General features: G+C 43.1%; 1 protein-coding gene across 1 annotated transcript in view; it reads right to left on the bottom strand.

The window, feature by feature from the left end:
• The window catches only part of Tpd52 (tumor protein D52), an 84,430-nt gene that overhangs the window by 13,773 nt on the left and 48,412 nt on the right, over positions 1-22,245 (bottom strand). Inside the window, exons 2-4 of the mRNA XM_035439993.1 lie at positions 5,390-5,511; positions 3,812-3,960; positions 1,170-1,271 (exon numbers count right to left, since the gene is read on the bottom strand). Coding sequence (XP_035295884.1) covers positions 1,170-1,271; positions 3,812-3,960; positions 5,390-5,511 — 373 coding nt within the window. The remainder of the gene's footprint in view (positions 1-1,169; positions 1,272-3,811; positions 3,961-5,389; positions 5,512-22,245) is intronic.

Below are 22,245 nucleotides of genomic sequence, written 5' to 3'. Positions count from 1 at the left end.
GGCATCAACATCTCATCTCAAACACACATCTCACACAGCTGCTAGCCAGCAGCAGGCGTTCAGCTCTCCTTACCTAAAGGAATGTGAAAAGGCTTGCAGTCTGTAAGAAGCCAGAGGAAGCATTAAAACAGACAGGAAGTTCTGACCAATCCATCACAGTCACATAACCCACTTGTATAAAGTCGAGTGTGTTCCATAGCCCCTAAAACACTAAAGAGTCAGTCAGCATCCAAAGGAGTGAGAGCATCTGGCAAGTGCTCCAGACACGGTTGTCGGAGGGTTCAGAAATCTATCCTTAAGATATTATGCTTAGAACAACAGTGCTCTCAAATATGATGGATGAGGAAATGGATTCTAATACACAGCATAAAATATTGATTGACCAGATCAATCCAACTAACAAAATTCTGGTTGTAAAACCTATCGTTCCCACACATAAAACACACAAAGTCATGCAATCTAGGCTTAGAAAAAGACCAACAGAAAGTGTGCACACCAACAGAAGTACAGCCCATGTAAGCCATGTTGTCCATGTTCAGCACTATTCTAATCGTGGTGGTAGATGGAAGCACAAATGCACCATGAAGTGATCTTTGCAAAATGACAAGAAAAAAATCTGAAAACTAAATCTCAAATACAAATGCACAGTTTTAAAAAAGAAAGTCAGAAGTCAAGACCTGGGCCTGATTGTGAATATATGTAAAGCTCTTGGGTTAGTACAAACCAGTGCACACATAAGTACCTTGGAACCACATTATGACATACAAATGTCACACACAAACAGGGAAGCCCTCAGGCCAAGCAAGCGTGCAATTCACTTGTACTCATCCCTAGAAAGACACCAGGCTCTGCCCACCATCACACATTTGTAAATACCAGAGACATGCTTACACTGCAGGACTGAGAAAGGCTGAGATGTAAAAGTTTGCAACCAGAATTTTTCAACAGCCCTTAAAGGGACTCAACAAGATGCTCATTTGGAGGTTAGAATACTAGGCCTAGAAGAATTCAGGCAACAACTCCAAGCTTTGGTGTGAAGGAGAACACTTCCTTACTCTAACAGAAGGGAACATGACAGCACCCTGACCCACAGGCAGGAACCAACAATGATCACAGCACCAGTTCAGTTTGCCAACTGCTGGGTGAGCAAGGGAAAAATGTATACATACTTTACATCTTCCAGCTTTTTGGTGATGACTGAACCAACGGATAAAAATGCAGCTGAAGCCTTCTGTCCAGCCTGAGATAAGGTTTCAGACGTCTTCTTATATCTACAGATAAACAAGGGGGGAAATGTCAGCTAGGCTTTTCTATAAATTCTAGTGCAGTGTCATCACCTGTTGAAAAACTCAAGTTTAGAACAGTTTTAAGAACTTCTAATGTTTTCCATCAGGGCAGCAATAATCCCTCCACCATGATCTTCTACAGTGCCCTGGACAGGGGCTTAGAAAGAAATGAACCAAGTAGTTAGGGTGGGGCTCACAAAGTCGTGTCCCCTCCCAAAAGAAAGATGCACATGTATTCAAAGTCTACAAGGCCAGGCCCTGGGCAGGTAACTCAGTCAACAAAGTGCTTGCCTTCTAAGGATCTGAGTCTGGGCCACAAACCCATGTAAGAAAAGTAGTATGGTAGTTCTGGTGTGTAGTCCAAGTGCTGAAGAAGTAGACAAAAGGGTCTGGCCAGCTGACCTAGCCTTCTTAATGAGTTCCAGAATAGTGAGAGACCCTGCCTCAAAAAAATAAAAAATAATAAAATTTAAATTTTTTAAAAAAATGGCTGGCACCTGAGAAACAACAGTGAAGTTGCTTTAACCCCCACACTTAGACACACATACACACCAAGATTCTACAAGGCAAAAAATACTGAACTTTGTGATTATAGACAAAAAATATTGCAGGATAGAGCCAAATTATCTTGAGATATTTTCATCTATTTGAAAGAAGTTCCCCTGTATAGTTCATGTAAATTGTAGAATCCAAATAAATTTAATAGGCATACAAAAAAGGTTTTTTTAGTTTGCTGGAGCTACCACATAAGAACTTGTCTGACTTTCATATAAAAGATACCAATACACAAAATTATTATAGTGTGTGTGGTGGTTTGAATGAAAATAGCCCCCCAAAGGGGGGCACCACTAGGAGGTGTGGCTTTGTTGGAGTAGTTGTGGTCTTGTTGGAGGAAGTGTGTCACTGTGGAGGCAGGCTTTGAGGTCTTATATACTCAAGCCACACCCCGTGTCTCAGTTCACTTCTTGTTGCCTGCCAGATGTAGAACTCTCAGCTCCTTCTCCAGCACCATGTCTGCCTGCAGAGGGCCATGAAATAATGGACTGAACCTCTGAAACTGTAAGACATCCAATTAAATGTTTTCCTTTGCAAGAGTTGCCATGGTCACGGTGTCTCTTCCCTGCAATAGAAGCCCTAACTAAGACATTACATTTGCTGTAACATAAAAATAGAAATGATACTCCTCTTTGTAACTATCAACCAAATGAAAACATGGAATCTACCAAAAGGGTCAAGCTTCCGCACTGCAGAAATTAATGGTGGGTATTTTTTTTTCTTACAACATCAAGATCAAATACTAGTAACAAACATGGTTTATGGTTAGTATAGTCAAAGATTAGTTCCTTACATGTTTTCCTCTGGCAACTAATATGGGAAAAAAAAATCAAACAAAAGAGTTGTGTATTGGTCTAGTGATGTAGATCAGTGGTAGAGCATTGCCCAGATGAGCAAGGCCACAGGTTCAATTCCAAGCACAGGGAGGGAGAGGGAGGAAGACACAGTCAGGGTCCGCTCAGACACTGTCAAGTGAGGAATGGATGGCCTCACGGCAACTGTTGTCAGTGGCTCCTAATCTTGGTAACTCACAAGCTAAAATCAAACACAAAAGGTAGATCTACTGCTAGAAGCCTATTCCTCCCACACCAGGAATAAAAGCTGCACCTGCATGGTAATAATGCTGTATCATAATCTGTGTGATCACAAAACCAGAATTCTAAGGAATTGGCCTCTGATATTAGCATCCATGAGAGACTATGATGGGAAAAATCTTAGGCTATTAGAGCAAAGTAAAAAATGACCAGCTATACAGATGGACAAACCTGAGTTCAAATCCTGATTCCACCACTTTGAGTGATTTGTAACCTCCAAATGTCACTTGTCTGAGCCTATTCCTTATTGGGGGTTATCTTATCACCTAATCTACTCGGTTATTCTGAGAACTAAATATCACTGTGTGCATACTGGAAAATCCAATATCCAGTAGTCCCCTCCCTAAACTGATGGCAGTATGTTCTAAGGTCACTAGAGGATGCCAATAATTGTAGCTTACAATGAACCCTATCTATAACTCATCTTCTCTTAAATAGCCACTAAATAAATAAGGATTGGGTGATATATACAAGGGATACAATGGAAAAGAGGATGAGTCAGGTTCAAAGCTATACAAAAGTTAGTCATGTTACACAGAATGCCATGCAATTTAAAAAGTCATGAGTCTTATGTCTAGCATTTTCCATTTAATATTAAATATTATCTGATTGTGAGGAATTAAAACCTTGGGAAGACAAAAAAAAAAAAAACAGGAAGGGAGGAATACCACCCAACAGTTTTGAAACTTGAATATGATTCCCTTAACCTGTACATGAGTGTTTTGCTCTCTATTCTTTAGACTGTTCAGAAAAGGCTGTGTGGTTCAAAGAAAAGTGGTGGAAACATCCTCACCCCCTCCTCTCCTTCTCCCCAAAGAAAAGGTGCAAAAGCATCCTTCACATTGTCATGAAATGTGTACAATCAAGGGAACATACGCAGAGGTTGCTGTCACATCTTGCCACCCCTTGGCGATGTTCTGCTTGAATTCCTGAAGTGAATTGATCCCAAGTTTCCGCTTAATCTCTGCGAGATGTTTCTCTTTTGCTGCCAACACTTGAGACAGAGTCTGGATTTCTTCTTCCACCTATGAAGAACAGGGTTGAGGAGAAAATACAGCAAAAGCTGCACTGTAGTTATTGAACATCAACGCAAGCCATGCTCAGATGCTATCATTACTTTCAGGAAGGTGGTATGTTTGTTTGATCGTTCAAGACAAGAATCTCACTATGCATTGTCGGCTGGCTGGCACTCTCTAAATAGACCAGGTTGGCCTCAAATTCACAGAGATCTTGCCAGGTGGTGGTGGCACATGTCTTTAATCCTAGCACTTGGGAGGCAAAGGCAGGTGGATCTCTGAGTTCCAGGCTAGCCTGGTCTACATAAGGAGTTCCGGGACAGCCAGGGCTACATGGAGAAATCCTGTCTCAAAACAAACAAACAAACAAACAAAGAAAAAAATTCTGCAGAGATCCACCTGCTTCTATCTCTCAAGTGCTAGTAGTATTAAAGGTGTGCACGATCATGCATGGCTACACTTAATTTTTTTTATTAACTTTTATCTGTGTATTAAAAACAACATTGTTTAGTAAGCAGGGTACACCGTGCTTTCTCTGGCAGAGCCATTCTCTATGTTGTCAGTTATCCTGCTCAGTTATCTCAGAAGCTTTGGGGCTTCAACCTTTTACAGGAGTAATACTCAAGTCATTCTAACATCCACTGTACTGAAGTCACATGTTATATGTGAAATATCCAGAAAACAGTTAAATCCACAGAGGGGGGAAAAAAAAACAGCTGAGAGGTGGAGGCTAAGTGGCTCCTCAGAGAATACAAGGGGCGGGGCTCCTTGGAACAGGGGAAAATAACTTCAGAACTTGAAAGTGTTGACAGTTACAAGTCACAAAATGTGCTAAATGTCGAGAACTGTACACTGAAACAGACCATTTTAAGAACTTTATAGGCCAGGCAGTGGTGGCACACACCTTAAATCCCAGGACTCAGGAGGCAGGAGGCAGGAGGCAGGGGGCAGGAGGCAGAGGCAGGCAGATCTCTGAGTCTGAGGTCAGCCTAGTCTACAGAGCAAGTTCCAGTACAGCCAGAGCTGCACAGAGAAACCCTGTCATAACGAAACAAAACAAAACAAAAAACAGCAACAACAGAATTTTATAAAAGGAAGCTATAGAAAGAGGGAGCTGGGACTCTGTCTGGAAGTTGGGCTGAAGTCTGAAGCAAAGAAAAAGGAGAGGGAGGAAGCTGGCCTATATCCACAATGCAACAGCAAGGATGAGTGGTATGCACTTGCTTCTAGGGTCTGACGTTGTACCTCTCCCCCACTTCCCACTGCATCTGACTCCCAGATCCACCTGAAGAACAACTAGAGTCACTCTCTCCTCTGCCCTGTGGAGACTCTAGGCTGCACAAGCTCCTTGAGCCTTTTACCGTACACCATTACCAGTGGCTTTGGAAACCACAAGGCTGAACACTGAAGGCAAAGGTCAAGGAAGAATGGCCCTCACCTTGGCAAGTTCCTGTCTCAGCTCATTTTGCTCCTCCTCTGACAGGTTTCCCGGGGTGCTGAGCATGGCGGCAGCATCCTCTCCTTCCTCGGCCACTGGCTCTGTCTTCAGCAGACCTGGGGCTTAAGGAAAAAAAAAAAAAAACAAAAAAACATCATGTCAAATGTGAAAGCTAAGCTAAATCCTCCTAGAGCTGCTCCACTGTCCCAACTAGAACAAAGTCTTTGAGGTTACAGCCATATACTTTCTTTCTGTATGTTGACGTGATATGGCTATCTTGGGAAAAAACGAAAGAGAACTCTGGGATTGCCAATAAAAACCACCGAATTAGAATGCCAAAACATGTACTGAGAAATGTGCCCATCTCTCAGCTTCCATCTCCTACTCTCCATCTCCGTCTCCAAACAATTAAGACAGAGCAGAAGAATGGGGTCCCACCATCATCTACCTTTATACTAAACACAAGCATGCCTACAATCCCAGCACTTAGGAGGAAACAGGACAGTCGCTAGTCAAGGCCATCTTCAGCTAAGACCAAGTTTAAGCCCAGCCTGGGCAACAGGAGATCTTGTCTCAACAAAACAAAAACCTATCTTTAAAATGCAGCACAGATAAGTCAGCAGAAGGTAGATGAAGGATTTTAAGCGCTGCACACCAGCCCACAGGAGAGACTGTGTGTTCCTTAGCTCCCTTTGCAGATAATCCATACAGGAGCAAATCAAATGCCCTAATGAAAGTCGATTCTTCCTCCTTCCAGGTGGTAGCCAAGGCAGGAAACTCGGTGCAGCTTTTTCTAACCCTGTACTCACTGACATGAGCTTTAAGCACCCAGTGTCATGGGGTAGGGCAGTATACTGCCTTCGATCCCAGACCTCAGGAGGCTGAGACAAGGGGGCTGGGAGTTCCAAGCCAGCCTGGGTTCTACAGTCTCCAGGACAAACAGCTCTGTTTCTATGTGGAGACCTAACCAACAACAACACAGAGACTTCCAAACCCACTATGTTCCTTCCCTGAAACAGAGCCCCCTGTTAAGAAGACCAAATTCCTAGAGAGAGGCAACCATCTTCAGTGCTCACCTTTCCCTGCCCATGCCCCATCTAAAGGCCAGCTCAGAGAAAACATAAGAGGAGAAAATCAAAGAAGCCACTCAAAACTGCCGTTGTATTTGATTAAGGTTTGAATGTCAAATAGCTCACATAAGCCTGCTTTTACATTCCAGCCATAGGCCCTACCTGGTGGCTCTGTCTTTGAAAGGTTGTGGAACCCTTAGGAGATGGGGCCTCAAGAGAGGAGGTGTGTCAGCAGGGCAGGCCCTGGGGTCCTAGAGCCCTGTCCTGCTTCCTGACTTCCCGACTATGGATACAGTATGACCCGTCACCTCAAGCTCCTAACACCAAGTCCAAGGTGCATCCTCTCCACTAGTGAGCTAAAATAAGCCCTTCTCTTCTCAAGCTGCTTTTCTCAGGCATTTTCTCACAAGAAGACAAACTAATACATAATTCAATCTAATTTGTAAAATCAAAGGGAATTAAAAAAAAATTTTTTTTGAGGCAAGGTCTCAATATATAGCTCTGGCTGTCCTGGAGCTCACTATGCAAACCAGATTGGTCTCAAACTCACAAAGACCCACTTGCCTCTGCCTCCAGAGTGCTGGGATTAAGGTGTACACCACCACGACACCCAGCCCAAAACAGTAAACTTGAGACTAGAAAGGTTCCAGAGTTGCTCTGCATGGGTAATTCAGCCACTGAACTTGCCTTGTTTAACTTTTGGTACTGTTATCATAGGTTGTATTTGCATTGATTCTGACCTTTTCAAAACGTTGTATTGACAGATGATTTGATTAGTGAGTTTTCTGGTGCCCTCTCTCTTAAACTGTACACCTGACTCACCCCAGCCACAGTATACCCACCCATTCCCAGTGTCACAGATTCTGATGCACTGAGGACTGGGGAAGGCTTCCTCCTCTTCCTGTAAGTAAATGCCATTCCCCTCATCCTGTCCCGGTGCCCCTCCTAGCATGACGCCAGCCAGCAGATGAAGGGCACATGGACAGGCAGGAAGAAAAAATGCACACTGCTGAACACGTAGTCAGTACCACAATACATGTAAGAAAAGCTCATGCAGCAATGAGATCCATGTGTAGCTACATGCACATTACAGAGGCACTTGACACGGGGTTTGCTGTATACTAACTTTTAAAGGTAATTAACAATTATAAGCCGGTTATAAGCCGGGCATTGGTGGAGCTTGCCTTTAATCCCAGCCTTCGGGAGGCAGAGGCGGTCAAATCTCTGTGAGTTCGAGACCAGCCTGGTCTTGAAGAGCTAGTTCCAGGACAGCCTCCAAAGCCACAGAGAAACCCTGTCTTGGGGGGGGGGTGGACAATTATAATAATCATTAGCATGGCAGTACCAAAACAGTGGCCCACACAAAGAACTATTAAAGGAGCAAAAGTAATACAAATAAGCCTGTTCAGAAACTACACTTTGGACCGACAAGCAGAATTCAAGTAGGTTTCTGGAAGCAGAGATTGCCCTTGATACACTCAAGGGGTGGAAAAGCTCACTGAGCAATAGCTTTGGTACCTTAAGAAAAGCCAAAGAGCAAGGTATGTGGCAGGGGAGTCCCAGCATGAGGTCCGAAAAGACCACTGGGTAAAGCTTGCAGGTGAAGCCTGGATTGCCTTGGATACGCCAAGATATTGGCGATATCAGAAATGCGGGATACTTGCCAAGGAGAGCTGTGTACAGGGTGTGGAGCCAGCCCGAAATCAAGAAGTGTGCTGTAGTCAACAAAGCTGGAAGGGGAGAGCCATCTAATAACCTTCCAACATCAGGCATAGCGTTGTGTGACTTAGATCGTCCTGCTGGGTTTGGATCTTGCTTTGGTCCAGTGTTTCCTCACTACGGTCCCCTTTCCCTCTTTTGGAACGGTAATGTATATTCAGTCCCATTGTATGTTCAAAGTATTTGATCTGCTTTTTGATTTTGATTTTATGGGGGTTAGAGTTGAGAGTTTGCCTTCAGTCCTTAGAAGAGACTGAACTTTGAACTTTTAAACAGTGTTGAGACTGTGATAGACTACGGGGACTTTTGAAGTTGGACTAAATGCATTTTACATTGTGTTATGGCTTCCATGGGGGCAGGAAGTGGAATGTGGTAGTTTGAATAAAGATGCCCACCCCCCATAGGCTCATAGGCCTGAATGTTTGGTCCCCCATTGGTTGGAACTGTTTGGAAAAGATTAGGAAGTGTGGCCTTGTTGAAGGAAGTTGAAGTGTGTCACTGGGGTGAGCTTTCAGGTTTCAAAAGCCCACACCAGGCCCAGTATCTGTGTTTTTCTGCCTGCTGCCTGTGGATCAGGATGTAAAGCTCTCAGATACTGCTCTAGCAACATGCCTGTCTGCTTCTGGACACAGTGGTTATGGACTAAGCCTCTGAAACTGTAAGGAAACCCCCAATTAAACATTTTCTTTTATGAGTTGCCTTGGTCATGATGTCTCTTCGCAGCAACAGGATAGTATCCGAGATGAGTCCTCTCTAAGACATCTTGGAAGGATTGTCCAAGTACTATTTCTATAGTAGACATCTGATCTCCAGTTTTAAATCTTTCCATACTTCAAGTCAGCATCCCACCATGGGGGCAGCTCCTGTATTTTGTAATGGCACCCACACTCCAACACCAGCCCAATCACTGTGAAGCAGGCCGCTACGATGCCATGTATTGTTGGGAACAGAACCTGTGTGTGCTCCTGTATGACAAAAGGAGCAAGGGACTGAGGATAGAGACCAAGCATGTGAGCCACGATCAGCCAGTGCAACATAAAACTAAAATAGTAGTCTATAGTCTATAACGTTTCGCTCAGGACAGTTATTGATAACACAGGACTCAAAGAGTATGTGCAGAATTCAAGTACTAAACTTTGTCTCCTGGAGAAAAAGCTCTTCCATGCTTTTAAATAAACATTATTTTGCAAGTCTAAATAGGCAAGGAGATAAACACAGTATCAAACTGCTAATGTATGGGGCAATCTTCAATTCCAAAAAAGAACCTAAGAGGATGCTGGCACAGGGTGGGAATATTTAATATGAAAAACATTACAATTTTTCAGTTTTGGATTTTCAAAACAGGCATTTTCAATCAGTAAAGTCTACACACATATTCCCTAATCCAAACAATGACAAAAATAAAAAATATTAAGTACATGTAGCCCAAAAATTTCAGATAAGGTATCTTAGGGTTTTTATTGCTGTGAAGAGACAACACGACCATGGCAACTTTCATAAAGAAAACATTTGATTGAGGAGGCTTGCTTACAGTTTCAGAGGTTCAGTCCATTATCATCAGATAATGTGGTACTGGCTACATCTTGACCACAAGGCAACAGGAAGTTGACTGATTATATCACATGGAAGGATGCTTGAGCAAAAGAGACCTCAAAGCCCACCCCCACAGTGACATACTTCCTCCAACAAGGTTACGCCTCCTAATAGTACTACTCTCTTTGGGGGCTATTTTCTTTCAAACCACCACATAAAGGATATTCAAATATTTTAACTTTATTTATTTATGTATGAGTGCTCATTTACATGTATGCCTCCATGCCAGAAGAGGACATCAGATCCCATTATAGAGGGTTGTGAACTGCCATGTGGTTGCTGGGAAATGAACTAAGGATCCCTGGAAGCGCAGCCGGTGCTCTTAACCGCTGAGCCATCTCTCCAGCTCTGATATTCAAATATTTTATTAGGTTATCTACAAAAATAAACATATCAGAAAAAAAAGACTTTGGCAATGCCCATACTTGGCTTCAGGAACATTGAGATGACCTGGTTATCAATTAAGTATCTAGCAAAGTCAGCCAGCAATAATTCAGTCTGCTTTTCTCACATTAACCTGCAGGGGGCAGAAAATCATGGGCATTAAAATTTAAAGGTGCAGGTTTTTAAAATACTCATCTGGGAATAAAAACATAAAGTTACTGAGTCTACCACAAGATCCAGCAATTCTACTCCTAGGCATATACCCAAAAGAAGCACATTCATATAACAAGGACATATGTTCAACCATGTTCATAGCAGCATTATTTGTAATAGTCAGAAACTGGAAGCAGCCTAGATGCCCCTCAACCGAAGAATGGATACAGAAAATGTGGTACATTTACACAATGGAGTACTACTCAGCAGAAAAAAACAATGGAATCTTGAAATTTGCAGGAAAATGGATGGAACACAAAGAAACCATTCTGAGCGAGGTAACCCAATCACAAAAAGACAAAAATGGTATGTACTCACTCATATGTAGACCTGCTTTATGATACACGGTAGTGACCATGCTTTATCAGAGCTGTTTTTAATGATGTTGCTCAGAATGGTTTCCTTCCAGATGATGACTGAGAAACTAATTTAAAAAAAAAAAATGGTGCCAAGTACCACAAGAGTAACAAAACTGTGCTGTCTTCTGGGATTTTGTTTTTTACTTTTTTGTTGTTGTTTGTTTGTTTGTTTGTTTGTTTGTTTTTGTTTGCTTTTTGTTTTTTATAAAAATGGAGTGTGCTGGATGTCTCTACAATTTTGTTCAAAGGACTACAGAACCTGGAAAAGCTGTTGCTGCTATTGATGCATAACATATTGCCATTATTGCTCTTTTTATGTAAATATAAATATATACATATATATATAAGCTAAAAAATAAAAAAAAACCTTAAGTACACACAATAAGGAAATATATGGGAACTTAATAGAACAGGTGTTTATACGAAGTAAGAATATTTTAATGTGATTTTGTGTAACTAATGATTTACATTAATGTCACAGAGGCACTGACTGACTGCTTTTATATCTAATTATTATGTTGCACACTGAACACATTTGTTTTTTTTTCATTTACTAACCTCATTATAAAATCAACCAGCTTATTTTCATGATGCAGATGCAGTAATGCAGTAATTCAACAGTCAGTTGTTTATTACATATTTGGTTGATGGCTTAAGCTTATTTTCATTATTAGATCAAATCTTAATGCTGGTATGTTTTAGAAATAAATCTTTTCTATATGTTTTTAATAAAAAAAAGTAAAAAAAAAGCCATAAAGTTATGACAGAAGAACCAAGTGGGAGATGCTCGAATCACAGGCAAACTACGAAGTCATCGCACATCTCTTGGAAAATTACTAACCACAGACACTCCACATGGGCTTCAATTTACATCCAAATCTGAGCTAAGAGGTCCAGAAACAGTCATTTACACACAGACATCTGTAACATGGAGATTGCTATCACCACTTACAGATGATGAGAGAGGCTTACAGAAGCTGAGCAGCCACCAGAATCACACATCGTTCAGGTGACACAGTTGAGGTTTTTGAAAACAGACAAAGGAGGTGCTCCAAGTCACAGACCTGGAAACAGAGGCAAGACCTGGACCACGTGCCGTGGCAATACATAAGACTATGAAACTGGAACAACCCAGAGACCAGAGACAAGGTCAAAAGCAATGCCACCTTATTTCTCCATCCCTGAACATTCATTTTGCTTTAATTAAATTTCTAGGTATTATCTTGTTTCCTATATGTTTGTAAATAGTATTTACTATGGAGAGAAAGTATAGCTTAGGGGCGAAAATATATCATTTTCACATTCAAATCATAAAAGATGAGAAAAGAGACTACTACAAACAATCCAATAAACACTTGTTCTTCAATTTTAATGCTCTTTCCTAGAATCCAATGGAAAGCTATTTTAAACAACAAAGGTGCAGAATATGACTAATGCCTACTGAAGTCTTTTATGCCAGCCACCATGAGGGGAAATTTGTCTTGACAGAAATTCTCTGCTTGACCAAATGTTAGTCAGGCCTCTAAATGTTCTCTCAGATCACCTATGTTCTTGTTTGTAGAAATCCAGTTTAAGCAAACAAACCTCCTAAGTCAGTTTAACCAGAGTCCCCATTCCTAATATCTGATGTCCCCATACCTAATCAGGCCCCTCAATGCCCCACCCCAGGTAATGTCTCATCTTCCTGGACTAAAGCCTTCATCAAGGCTCCCATGCTTGGTCCCATCAATGCACCTGATTGCTCCACTCTTCCTTGACACTTGCCAATGCCTTATTAGGGGTTGACCCCGGTCTCTACAACAATCCAAAACAGCAGTCACCATACCTACCCCAAAAGTACTTAGTAAAGTTCCCTCACCATGCTTTAACAAGAAATCTGATTTTTTAACCAGAATGTTTCTTCCCATTAGGAACATGTTCCATAGAAGCAAACAAACAAACAAAATTATCAACATCCAATGAGAAGAGTGATTTCTACCAGAAAACTGAGGTCCTCCGAGATTACATAATTCACCCAGAGTCAGAGACAAGACTAACCCTTGAGGGTCTTTCTGATTTGACACTCTGGTCTGCTCACATACAGCTTTCCTTAGAGAAATACCAACGAACAGGGCAGGACAGAGAACCAGGCTAATTCTTTCTTCACAGCCTTTCAAGTCTCTAGCTGGAAAAGTCAGCATCAGCAGGATTGAATAGAGGTGACCAGACATTGGGGATCACTTCCCCCTCAGTTACTGATAGTTAATTTTCTAACAAAGCAGATCATCCTTCCATCTTAAATACCAACCAGGGGATCCCTGGTATGCCTTATTAAGTGAGGGCATAGTGTGTGTGTGTGTGTGTGTGTGTGTGTGTGTGTGTGTGTGTGTGTGTGTGTGTGTGTGTGTGTGTGATCTAGAAGGTCTCTCCAGCAGAATGCTCAAGTAGCACCCCTGGTGTGCCTTATTAAGTGAGGGCATAGCAGTGTGTGTGTGTGTGTGTGTGTGTGTGTGTGTGTGTGTGTGTGTGATCTAGAAGGTCTCTCCAGCAGAATGCTCAAGTAGCACAGGCAGGAGAGAACCTGGAAGCTACATAGTGGGCCACAGCCACCTCAAGGCACAGATGACAGCTGAGCCATCACGAGAGAGAGGATAAAGCCGAGAGACCACATGGTGTCATTGTACACAGATTTGTGTGCATTGTCGTTAAGCTGGAGACCATGCAATTGCAAGGCTAGGTAATCTGGACACTGGACATCAGTGGCTTAGACCATGTCAGATCTTTTTACAGATCCCTCATTTAAACAAGGCACAACACAGACATTGTGTGGGAGAATACACAGAGCAGGTTTACAGTGTTCCTCAATGAAAGTGGTTCAGGCCAGACAAGACATGAGCGAGTGCTTTAGGAACACATCAACTTTCTTTAAAAAATATGTCCAAGAGAATTACAGTCATCAAACACAACTGAATAAATCTTCAATAAGCACAAAATCAAAGATCTAAGTGGCAAGAAAGCACTGATTTTTTATTTAAGTCAAAACATTTTACAGCCCTATAAAATACTTTTTAAAAAACATATTATGATCTGAAGTGTCTCAGACTCACTGGAATGCCTTGATGGTGAACTTGTGAGGGAGACAGGATTGGTTGGTTCTGGCATGGTAGGAAAGTGTGGAAGCAAGCATTAAGGTGTTGGGAGGAAGGGAAGGCAGGCTGCTTGCCGACAGGAGAAGAACAGAGAAGTCAGCCCTGACCACGGCTCCACTTCCGGGCTATAAGCCCTGGTATCACTTCCTTATCACTCAGACCTCAGGGTGCCTACATCAGAACAAATGTTAATATTTTATTTAACCTCATGTATTAGGCTAAAGGTTTAGTTAAAGCAGGTTTCTCTCTTTTCCCACTTACCCACCACACACTCCATTAATTTCAGTCAAGAACACTGTCTTACTTGATATAACCCATGCTGGCCTCAGACTCCTACGTCTCCTGCCTTAGCTTCCTGAGTGCTATCACTACAAGCTTGCACCACTAAGCCTGACTCTAGTCTTTCAATTTATAAGATTCTAGACTCTACAATCCAGTCACAAGTGAGTGTGGTATGGGTCATGAAGAGTATGGATAGGTTCAGCCTTGTGACCCAACCTGGATCTCCACCTGAACAGACCTCTACCCTTTAATTCTGACTAAGACTGCTTCCCATCAAGATTTCCTATGGTGAGTGACTATGACTAAAGCTTTAGCCATTTTCATACAATCCTACATCTGGAAAAGAATTCCAAAGTCAGGCATGGTGGTACACTCCTTTAGTCCCAGCACTTGGGAGGCAGAAGTCACTGCTGGAAAAACACAAGTTCCAGGCCACCTATGGATATACAGGAAGTCCCTGTCTCAACAAATAAATGAGTAAATAAATATAAAATAAATTTAGCCAGGTATGATGATACACTCTGTTAATCCCAGCAGTTAGGCAAGTGGATGTCTGTGAGCTCAAGGCCAACCTGGGCTACCTAGTGAGTTCTAGGCCGGTCAGGGCTACATAGTGATGCCCTGTCTAAAACAATAGATTTGGAAACATTTCATTTTAGCATTTCACTATACACAGATAAAAGTGGAGGAGGGATGACTTAATAAAGAAAAAAGCAATGAGACATGAAATAAGATGCTGTGGCAACATGTGACAAAGCCTGTACCTTTGGGCCAGCAGTCTCTGAGACACGGGACCTAGTACACTGTAGCTGTTCAGTAATTCCAGTTCACTGTGAGTTCTACCTAAAGACTGCTACTATTTCCAAAAGTGTGTGCATCATATAGGCGTGTAACTATCCTGGCAAGCACAAAGGTATCCTACAGAGAGACGCTTCTGCCCCTCCCTCTAGCTATCAGACTACCAAAATAATGCACACCAAGGAATTGGATTTGCTGCAGGAATCTCGTGTTGGGAAAAGGGAAAGTGCAGTGGAGTCTTGGGTCCTCAAAGGCTGTCATTTCCCTGTGATTAGCTCATATGAGAAGAATACAACCTTGGGGCAAAATGAACTGGGTGACTGTGGTTGAGGTGGCCAGAAACAAAGGAAAACTAAAGAAATGACCCATTTCATCTGGCAGAAGCAGGAACCTCAAAAGCGTAATTGAATGATGTCAGGTTTACTGAGGAGGAAAGGAGACAAAGCAGGAAGCAAAATGATGACAAGGCACAGAAAGTGAGAGGAGTGGGTGCCACACAGCAGTGAAGAGTATTCTCAGGGCTCAAGGCAAGGACAGAAGTGAATGTCTCAATCAGGAATGAGGTGACTTTGAAAAACTTCCCAGACTGGAAGACATAGCAAGATTCCCCCAGGGAGAACACAGTCGTGTTTTCTTCTGGCAAACTGACCTCATTAAATCTTTCATCTTTAAAAGGGAAAGGGTGAAGAAAGTCTCCAGTTACATCAGAGCATGTCCACTCTTTCCCATCCTCACTCAAAACTCCAAACACAAAACTGCTAGCCAAGACCATGTACTGAAGAGGCACAGGTCAGCCATGGAAAAACTTGAGGACGCTATCATGAAATTTCCTCTCTGTGGACAGAGTTCTCCTCTGGTTTTAAGCAAGTTTGCCCTTTAAGACCTCTGGAAAAAAAAAAAAAACCCTAAAAGATGCAGTTACCACATCCCTAAAGGAGAAGCAGGGTGACACCAGGAAATCAGACAGAGTAAGTGGGGTGGGGTGACACAGGAGAAATCAGACAGTAAGTGGGGGTGACATGGAAGAAATCAGAGTAAGGGAGAATTAAAAATAAACTCTGAGCTAAGGAATTTCAGCTTGACTTTTCACAATTTTCATCCTTGACAGCACGAAGAACAAGATCGTTACTGTTTCCCTTCCAGTCCCGGATTGAACCTAGGCCTTTAAGCATGCTAGGCAAGACTCTACCACGAAGGCACAACCCCAGTCCAGATGGTAGATTATTTTCTCTACACATCATTTCTCAAGTCCCTAGAAGAGCCAAAGAAGTTAAAGACCTGTGTCTTCTGACTTTCTTGGATAATTCCTAAGAGGAAGAAACTCTGCGTAAATGGTGTCTATCCCCACAAGCACTTCTAGCACGAAAGAGAACAAGTTAGATGGTGTTGACAGGCACCCACAAAAAAAAAAAAAATAGAATGCAATGTTCATGACCCAGTGGCACAGGAAAAGAAAGCAACAAGCCCCTCACAGCAAAATCCTTGACCAGAAAAGATGCTTGAATGATCAGCCTGGTCTGTAAGATCCATCACCAGAGGTGTGAAGGTGTGATCCCCTAAACAACTGAGGCTGGGGGTCCAGCTTTGTAGTAGAGCAAATAGGTCACGTATACGAGGTCCCGTGTGATCCCAGCACAGCAAAGAGCAAACCACTGGCTTCAGAAGTGAAAGATGAATGCTTAATACCAGCTAGGCTAACTAGACTTGGGAACACCAAATATCATTCTTACATCAATACTCACATCTGTAATATGAACCAGGATGTGTCCTAGTCTGTGACAATTCCACTCATTCATTTATTCAACAAACATTTGCTTTGTTTTATTTGTATTTATTGTTGTTGTTGCCTATTGTTTTTCATTATTTTTTTCTTTTATTGTTTGTTATAAAGTCTATGTAGACAATGTTAGTATTCATGCACTTGTACTGGCCTGCCCTTGGGGTTCTGACAAGATATGCCCTCAACTGTAGCCACTAAGAGCACCACCTGTGCATATTCACTATGCACCCTTTAAAAAGGGCCTTGCCCACCTCCCACCCTTCTCTTTTTCTTTTGCTCCCTCTCTCTGTTCCCCCACCTTCCTCTCTTCTGCTGCTCCCATCTCCAGAGGCCAGTCTCCCCCTTCCCTTTTTATGATCCCTTTTCCTAATAAAAACCCCTCTGCTTGAACCCTGTCACATGGTGTCTTTCTCTCAAGAACCACTTTTCTTAAATTACAACAGCCAAGGCTGGTCTCAAAATCACAACCTTTCTACCTCAGCATCCCAAGTGCTAGGCTTGTATTTCAGACTCTAACATGTATCTCAAATTCTTGTTTTCAAACTATAGGCTGTGAAAGCCACTTAGCAGGAGTATTGCTGAGCACTATAGGAAAATGGAATAGAGCAGTACACCAAATGGTATACAAGCACACTGCAAGGTGCTTTATCCCTGATAAAAATCCCCTTTTCTTTCTAGCCACTGGCTCTCCTCCCACTCTTCACTCAAACTGATTGAGAGCCTCTGGCCACTGACTGAGCCTCATCACTTTCAACTTTGCCTCATGATGGCGTATGGATACAAATCTAAGGATGCATTCTTGTTTAGATAACTGCTCCCAACCTTTCTTACATCTGTCCTTTCTGTCTGCACAACCTACCTGCTTTTTAAGAAAGTACATACTGGCCAAAGCCACACAAACTTTAAAGTCCCTCCCTCTTTTCAATCAATGTAAACTCAACTTATTTGGTTTTGTTTTTATATACGTCATTATTCCCACCACCTGAAACGTTTCAGACTGCTTCTAGGAACTTCAGAGATGGTGTTTAGAAATTGGCAGGGGCACACCCATTCACACCTGCTGCTGCTTTGACAGAATATTGAAAGGTGGCCACACCTATAACCAGGAAAGCAAGTGGAGGTAAAGAGCAGCAGGCAAGAAGGCAAAGATTCAGGGCAAGTTCCTGCAGGGAACTGAGAAACCCTGAAGTTGCTCACCTGCCACTCTGGCCTAGGCAGGTTCTCACAGCTTCATTGACAGCTCTGACTTCCCCACTGTGGGCCCTGCTCTGATCCATAGAAGTCCACAAGTTAGAACAAGAGCTGTGTAACAGGGAACCCCAGTGGTCCCACGTGGGGTCACAGACAAGGGAAATGAGAAAATGAAGGGAAAAAAAAGCTTCCGATGACCTATCTTCCTACAAAAAATACTAACAGCTGCTAACTACTAGTGGCCAGTGTTAGCCTGTAACCTTTTAATCCAAACTGTATCTCAGGTGGCTAGCAACTGTGGCCAGGAGTTAAAGCATGTTGTATTAGCACACACCTGGACCTGCAAATATTCAAAATCCTAGTCAAGCTTGCATAAGAGGTTCCACACTGTATCCTTTACTATCTGTTTTCAAGTTTGCCGAGTTCCACTGCTTAAAAAGAACAGAATGTAACCAACTCTTCACAGTAAGGAAATGATTAACTTCTTCTGGGAAGACCTAGCTGCTTCCTTGACCATTACAGAGGACCTCCTTTCCCTAGCCGACAGGCTCCTTCCTGTAAGGTGGTAATGGCTGAGGCTGCCCCCTATTTAAGCCCCTATTTACAGCTGTGACCAGGTTCTGGCCTTGTGAACGGTTCCATGCCACCATGTGTGAAGGGACAACTGCTTCCAAAGGTATGGTGATTCTTAATTTTTCCTTTCTGGAAACTCTGTTGTCTAGGTACTGCTCCTGGTCTTCCAAAACAAAATCCAGGACAACTACCACCAACTCCTGGATGTGGCTGAGCATTTTGGATGCCTATGCATCCTTTACCAAGACAAATGAGACAGGTTTTAAAACTGATCAGACTATTGGAACGAAAGGTCTTCAGACACCTCCATGTGTCACTTGCCATCACTACATGCATCCACAGACCCCTAAAGAACACAGAAATGGTGCCAACTTTAAAATTCAATACCCCGCTCTAAATAGTTAACAACCAATTCCTCTCCGTGTTGAACTAAAACAGTGTGGCTAGTCAGAGCACCGCAGCACCTTGGCACACCTTCCCACTATTTAGCACCTTGGCACACCTTCACATTAATCTGAAAGCCAGATGAACCCCAAGTTTCATGTGGGCTTGATTACAGTAAACAGAACCATACAGAGTCAATAGTTACCAAAGTTCTGCATAGGTGAACCAGGCGGCGACATGTTCCCACTAGGAGACAAGTAGAGGTAGTTTTTGTTCACTCCGGAATCAAAATCAAACGGGGACTGGTAATCCTCATACAACTCCATATCACTAGAATCCATTCCAGATGAAGACAGAGAGCATGGTGCTTCGGCTGCCTGGAATTACTCCTCAGGCTTCGGACTCCGCTGCTACCAGTCCCTCTGCACAGTGTAGTCCCAATGAGGGAAAAGAACTGGTGTTTGGAGTCCTGCCCAACTCTGGGGCCCAGGTGTGGCTTCACACCAGCAGATCTTTTAATGGCTCCTCCCAGCACCATTAGGAGGGCCCTAGTCACCACCTGTTGCTAATTTCAGTGGACAAACAACGCCCTGGGGGAGAGAGTGGCGCTCTCCTCTGTACACAAAGGAGGGCCCCTGCTCTGCAACCCCACTCAGATATACAAACACTAGATACTGGCAGGATTATTTTTTAAAAATACATTTTTTAGACTGGTCAGCTGACCACATCCTTACCGTACAGACTTAATCTTCTAGGACAAGGGAGGATTATCTGTCAGTAATCTCCCACAAATGCCAGCTGGGTGATACTTTTCTTGCACCCTATATTACCACAGGATTCTGAATGCCTGGCATCCTGGGTTAGCAACCAGCTTTCTAAGCATAACATGATACAAATAAAGCTAAATTCCCATCACCACTTTTTCTAAAGCAGAATCTGAATAATAGCCAGACAAAATTTTAATCTGACTTTTTTTGGAAGAATGGAGTTTTCAAGACATGAGGCAGCTCTGAAGGTGTGCTCCCCCTGCATTCCACTGTGCTCCCCTGCATTCCCACTGTGGTCTCCCGTGTCCCCCACCCCCATCTTCCTCCTTCATTCCCACTGTGCTTCCCCTACCCTCCCCCTGCAGTCCCATTGTGCTCCCACTATGCTCCCCCTGCATTCCCACTGTGCTCTGCTATACTCCCACTGTGCTCCTCCTGCATTCCCAACCTTCTCTGCTGTGATTCCCCTGCTCTTGCCCTGTGCTCCAGCACCTTCTTTGTTTATACAAGGTCATGCCCTGTGGGTTCAATCAAAAAAAAAAAAAAAATCTGTTTCCTTTGGCACACCCAGTGGGCAGAGAAGGAGCCATTGTGAACTTGTAAAACTTTTCAAACACCAAACTCATTTCCTCCATCATAGGCCTCTAGGTAGAACTTTCCCATGCTCACAATGGCCTTTGCTGTGGCCCCAACAGCATTTTGCAAGCCTTTGCTGGAACTAATGTCAAAAAACGGGAAATATACTGGGTGGTGGTGGTGCATGCCTTTAATCCTAGCACTTGGGAGACAGAGGCAGGTGTACCTCCAAGTTCAAGGTCAGCCTGGTCTACAGAGTGAGTTCCAGGGCTACAGAGTGAGTTCCTGGACAACCAGGATACACTGAGAAACCCTGTCTGGTGGGGGGGGGGGAGGGAGAGAAGGGAGAGAGAGAGGGAGGGAGAGAAGGACGGAAGGAAGGAAGGAAGGAAGGAAGGAAGGAAGGAAGGAAGGAAGGAAGGAAAGAGGGAAGGAAGTGAAGGAACCGGCTTCCCTTTTGGCAGCCATAACAGCCGAACACGTGCTTGCCATAAACCTGCCTTGGTCACTTAGAGGTCAGATGCCTGTCTTGTGACAAGGAACCTTAGTCACTTAGAGGTCAGATGCCTGTCTTGTGACAAGGAACCAATCAGAAGTTAGCTGGTGGCGCTATGCTTTACGACCCTGGGTGTGCTTTACGGACAAGCGCACGACAATGACGTAGAGAGCATAGCAACCACCCTGGGAGGGCCTATGGGCCATAACAACCAGTTGACCAATCAACACAGGGCAAGCCCTCCAAGCCTGGAAGCACACCAATCGTGAGCCTGTGTGTAAGCCTGTGCATACCCCTAGACACTCCCCTTACGCTGCCCTATAAGATCTTTTGGGAGACCCAAGGAGCCGTCTTTTCTAGCTGTCCGCCATGGCGGGTGGGTGAAAGACCCGAGCTAACATAGGGTTAGCTCGTTAAATTACAATAAAGCCTCGTGCAGTTTGCAGCAAGCTCTCGAATCCGCCTGGTGATTGGGGTGACCTCGAACCTGGCCTGAGACCCTGGATACTTGAGTTTTTGGGGGTCTAACAGAAGGAAGGAAGGAAGGAAGGAAGGAAGGAAGGAAGGAAGGAAGGAAGGAAGGAAGGAAGGAAGGAAGGAAAGAAAGAAAGAAAAAATAAGAAAACAAGAAGGAGGCTATGTCAAGCCAGGCACAGTAGCTCATGCCATGATCACAATACTCAGGAACTGGAGACAAGAGGATTGCCATGAAGCTAGCTTGAACTATAGTAGAGACCCTGCCTCAAAAAAACAAAATAACTAAACATTAACAAACAAACAAACAATAGTGTCCCACCTTTTCAAATTTCAATACATAATCTCTGAAATATATTTATAGTCACTGAAATATAACCAGAGAACCTAAAGTTTGCATTGTATTGTATGTGTGTGGGCTTGAGTGCAAATATCAGTACCACATGCATGCCGGAATGCTTGGGAGTCAGAACAGGTTGACAGAATCCCCTAGAACTGGAGTAACAGGCAGTATGAATCACCATGTGCATTCTGGGAACTGAACCTGGGTCTCTGAAACAGCAGTACACAATCTTAACCCCTGGGCCATCCCTCCAACCCCCAACCCAAAATGCTTTAACTATTAGCAAAAAATTTAGTGTATGCCTAGTGTACAAAATCTCTAAGTCTGTCTATATTCATCTCAATTTATGATTTATTTTCTTTTCTGTTCTTTTTGGTTAGTCTCATGTACTCTATGAAACAACTTTGTCTTGTTTAAAGTTTTTAAGAGTTTATTTTTATGTTATGTTTGTTTGTTTGTTTGTAGACAGGGTTTCTCTGTATTGTTCTGGAGCCTGTCCTGGAACTTGCTTGGTAGATCAAGCTGGCCTTGAATTCACAGAGATCCACCTGCCTCTGCCTCTGGAGTGCTGAGATTAAAGGCATGCGCCACCAACACCCAGCTAAGAGTTTATTTTTAACAAAAAATATCTGCAGTTTCTTTCTTAAAGATACCAAAATTTTGGCACCTACAAATGCTGTTTGTTTTATATTTGAAACTAGATTAAATTTTTTAACATTAATTGAA

This window comes from Cricetulus griseus, chromosome 2 (assembly GCF_003668045.3).
Source record: "Cricetulus griseus strain 17A/GY chromosome 2, alternate assembly CriGri-PICRH-1.0, whole genome shotgun sequence".
Taxonomy (NCBI): Eukaryota; Metazoa; Chordata; class Mammalia; order Rodentia; family Cricetidae; genus Cricetulus; species Cricetulus griseus.
The sequence above is the reverse complement of the archived record's forward strand: the minus strand, read 5'-3'. Positions and strand labels throughout refer to the sequence as shown.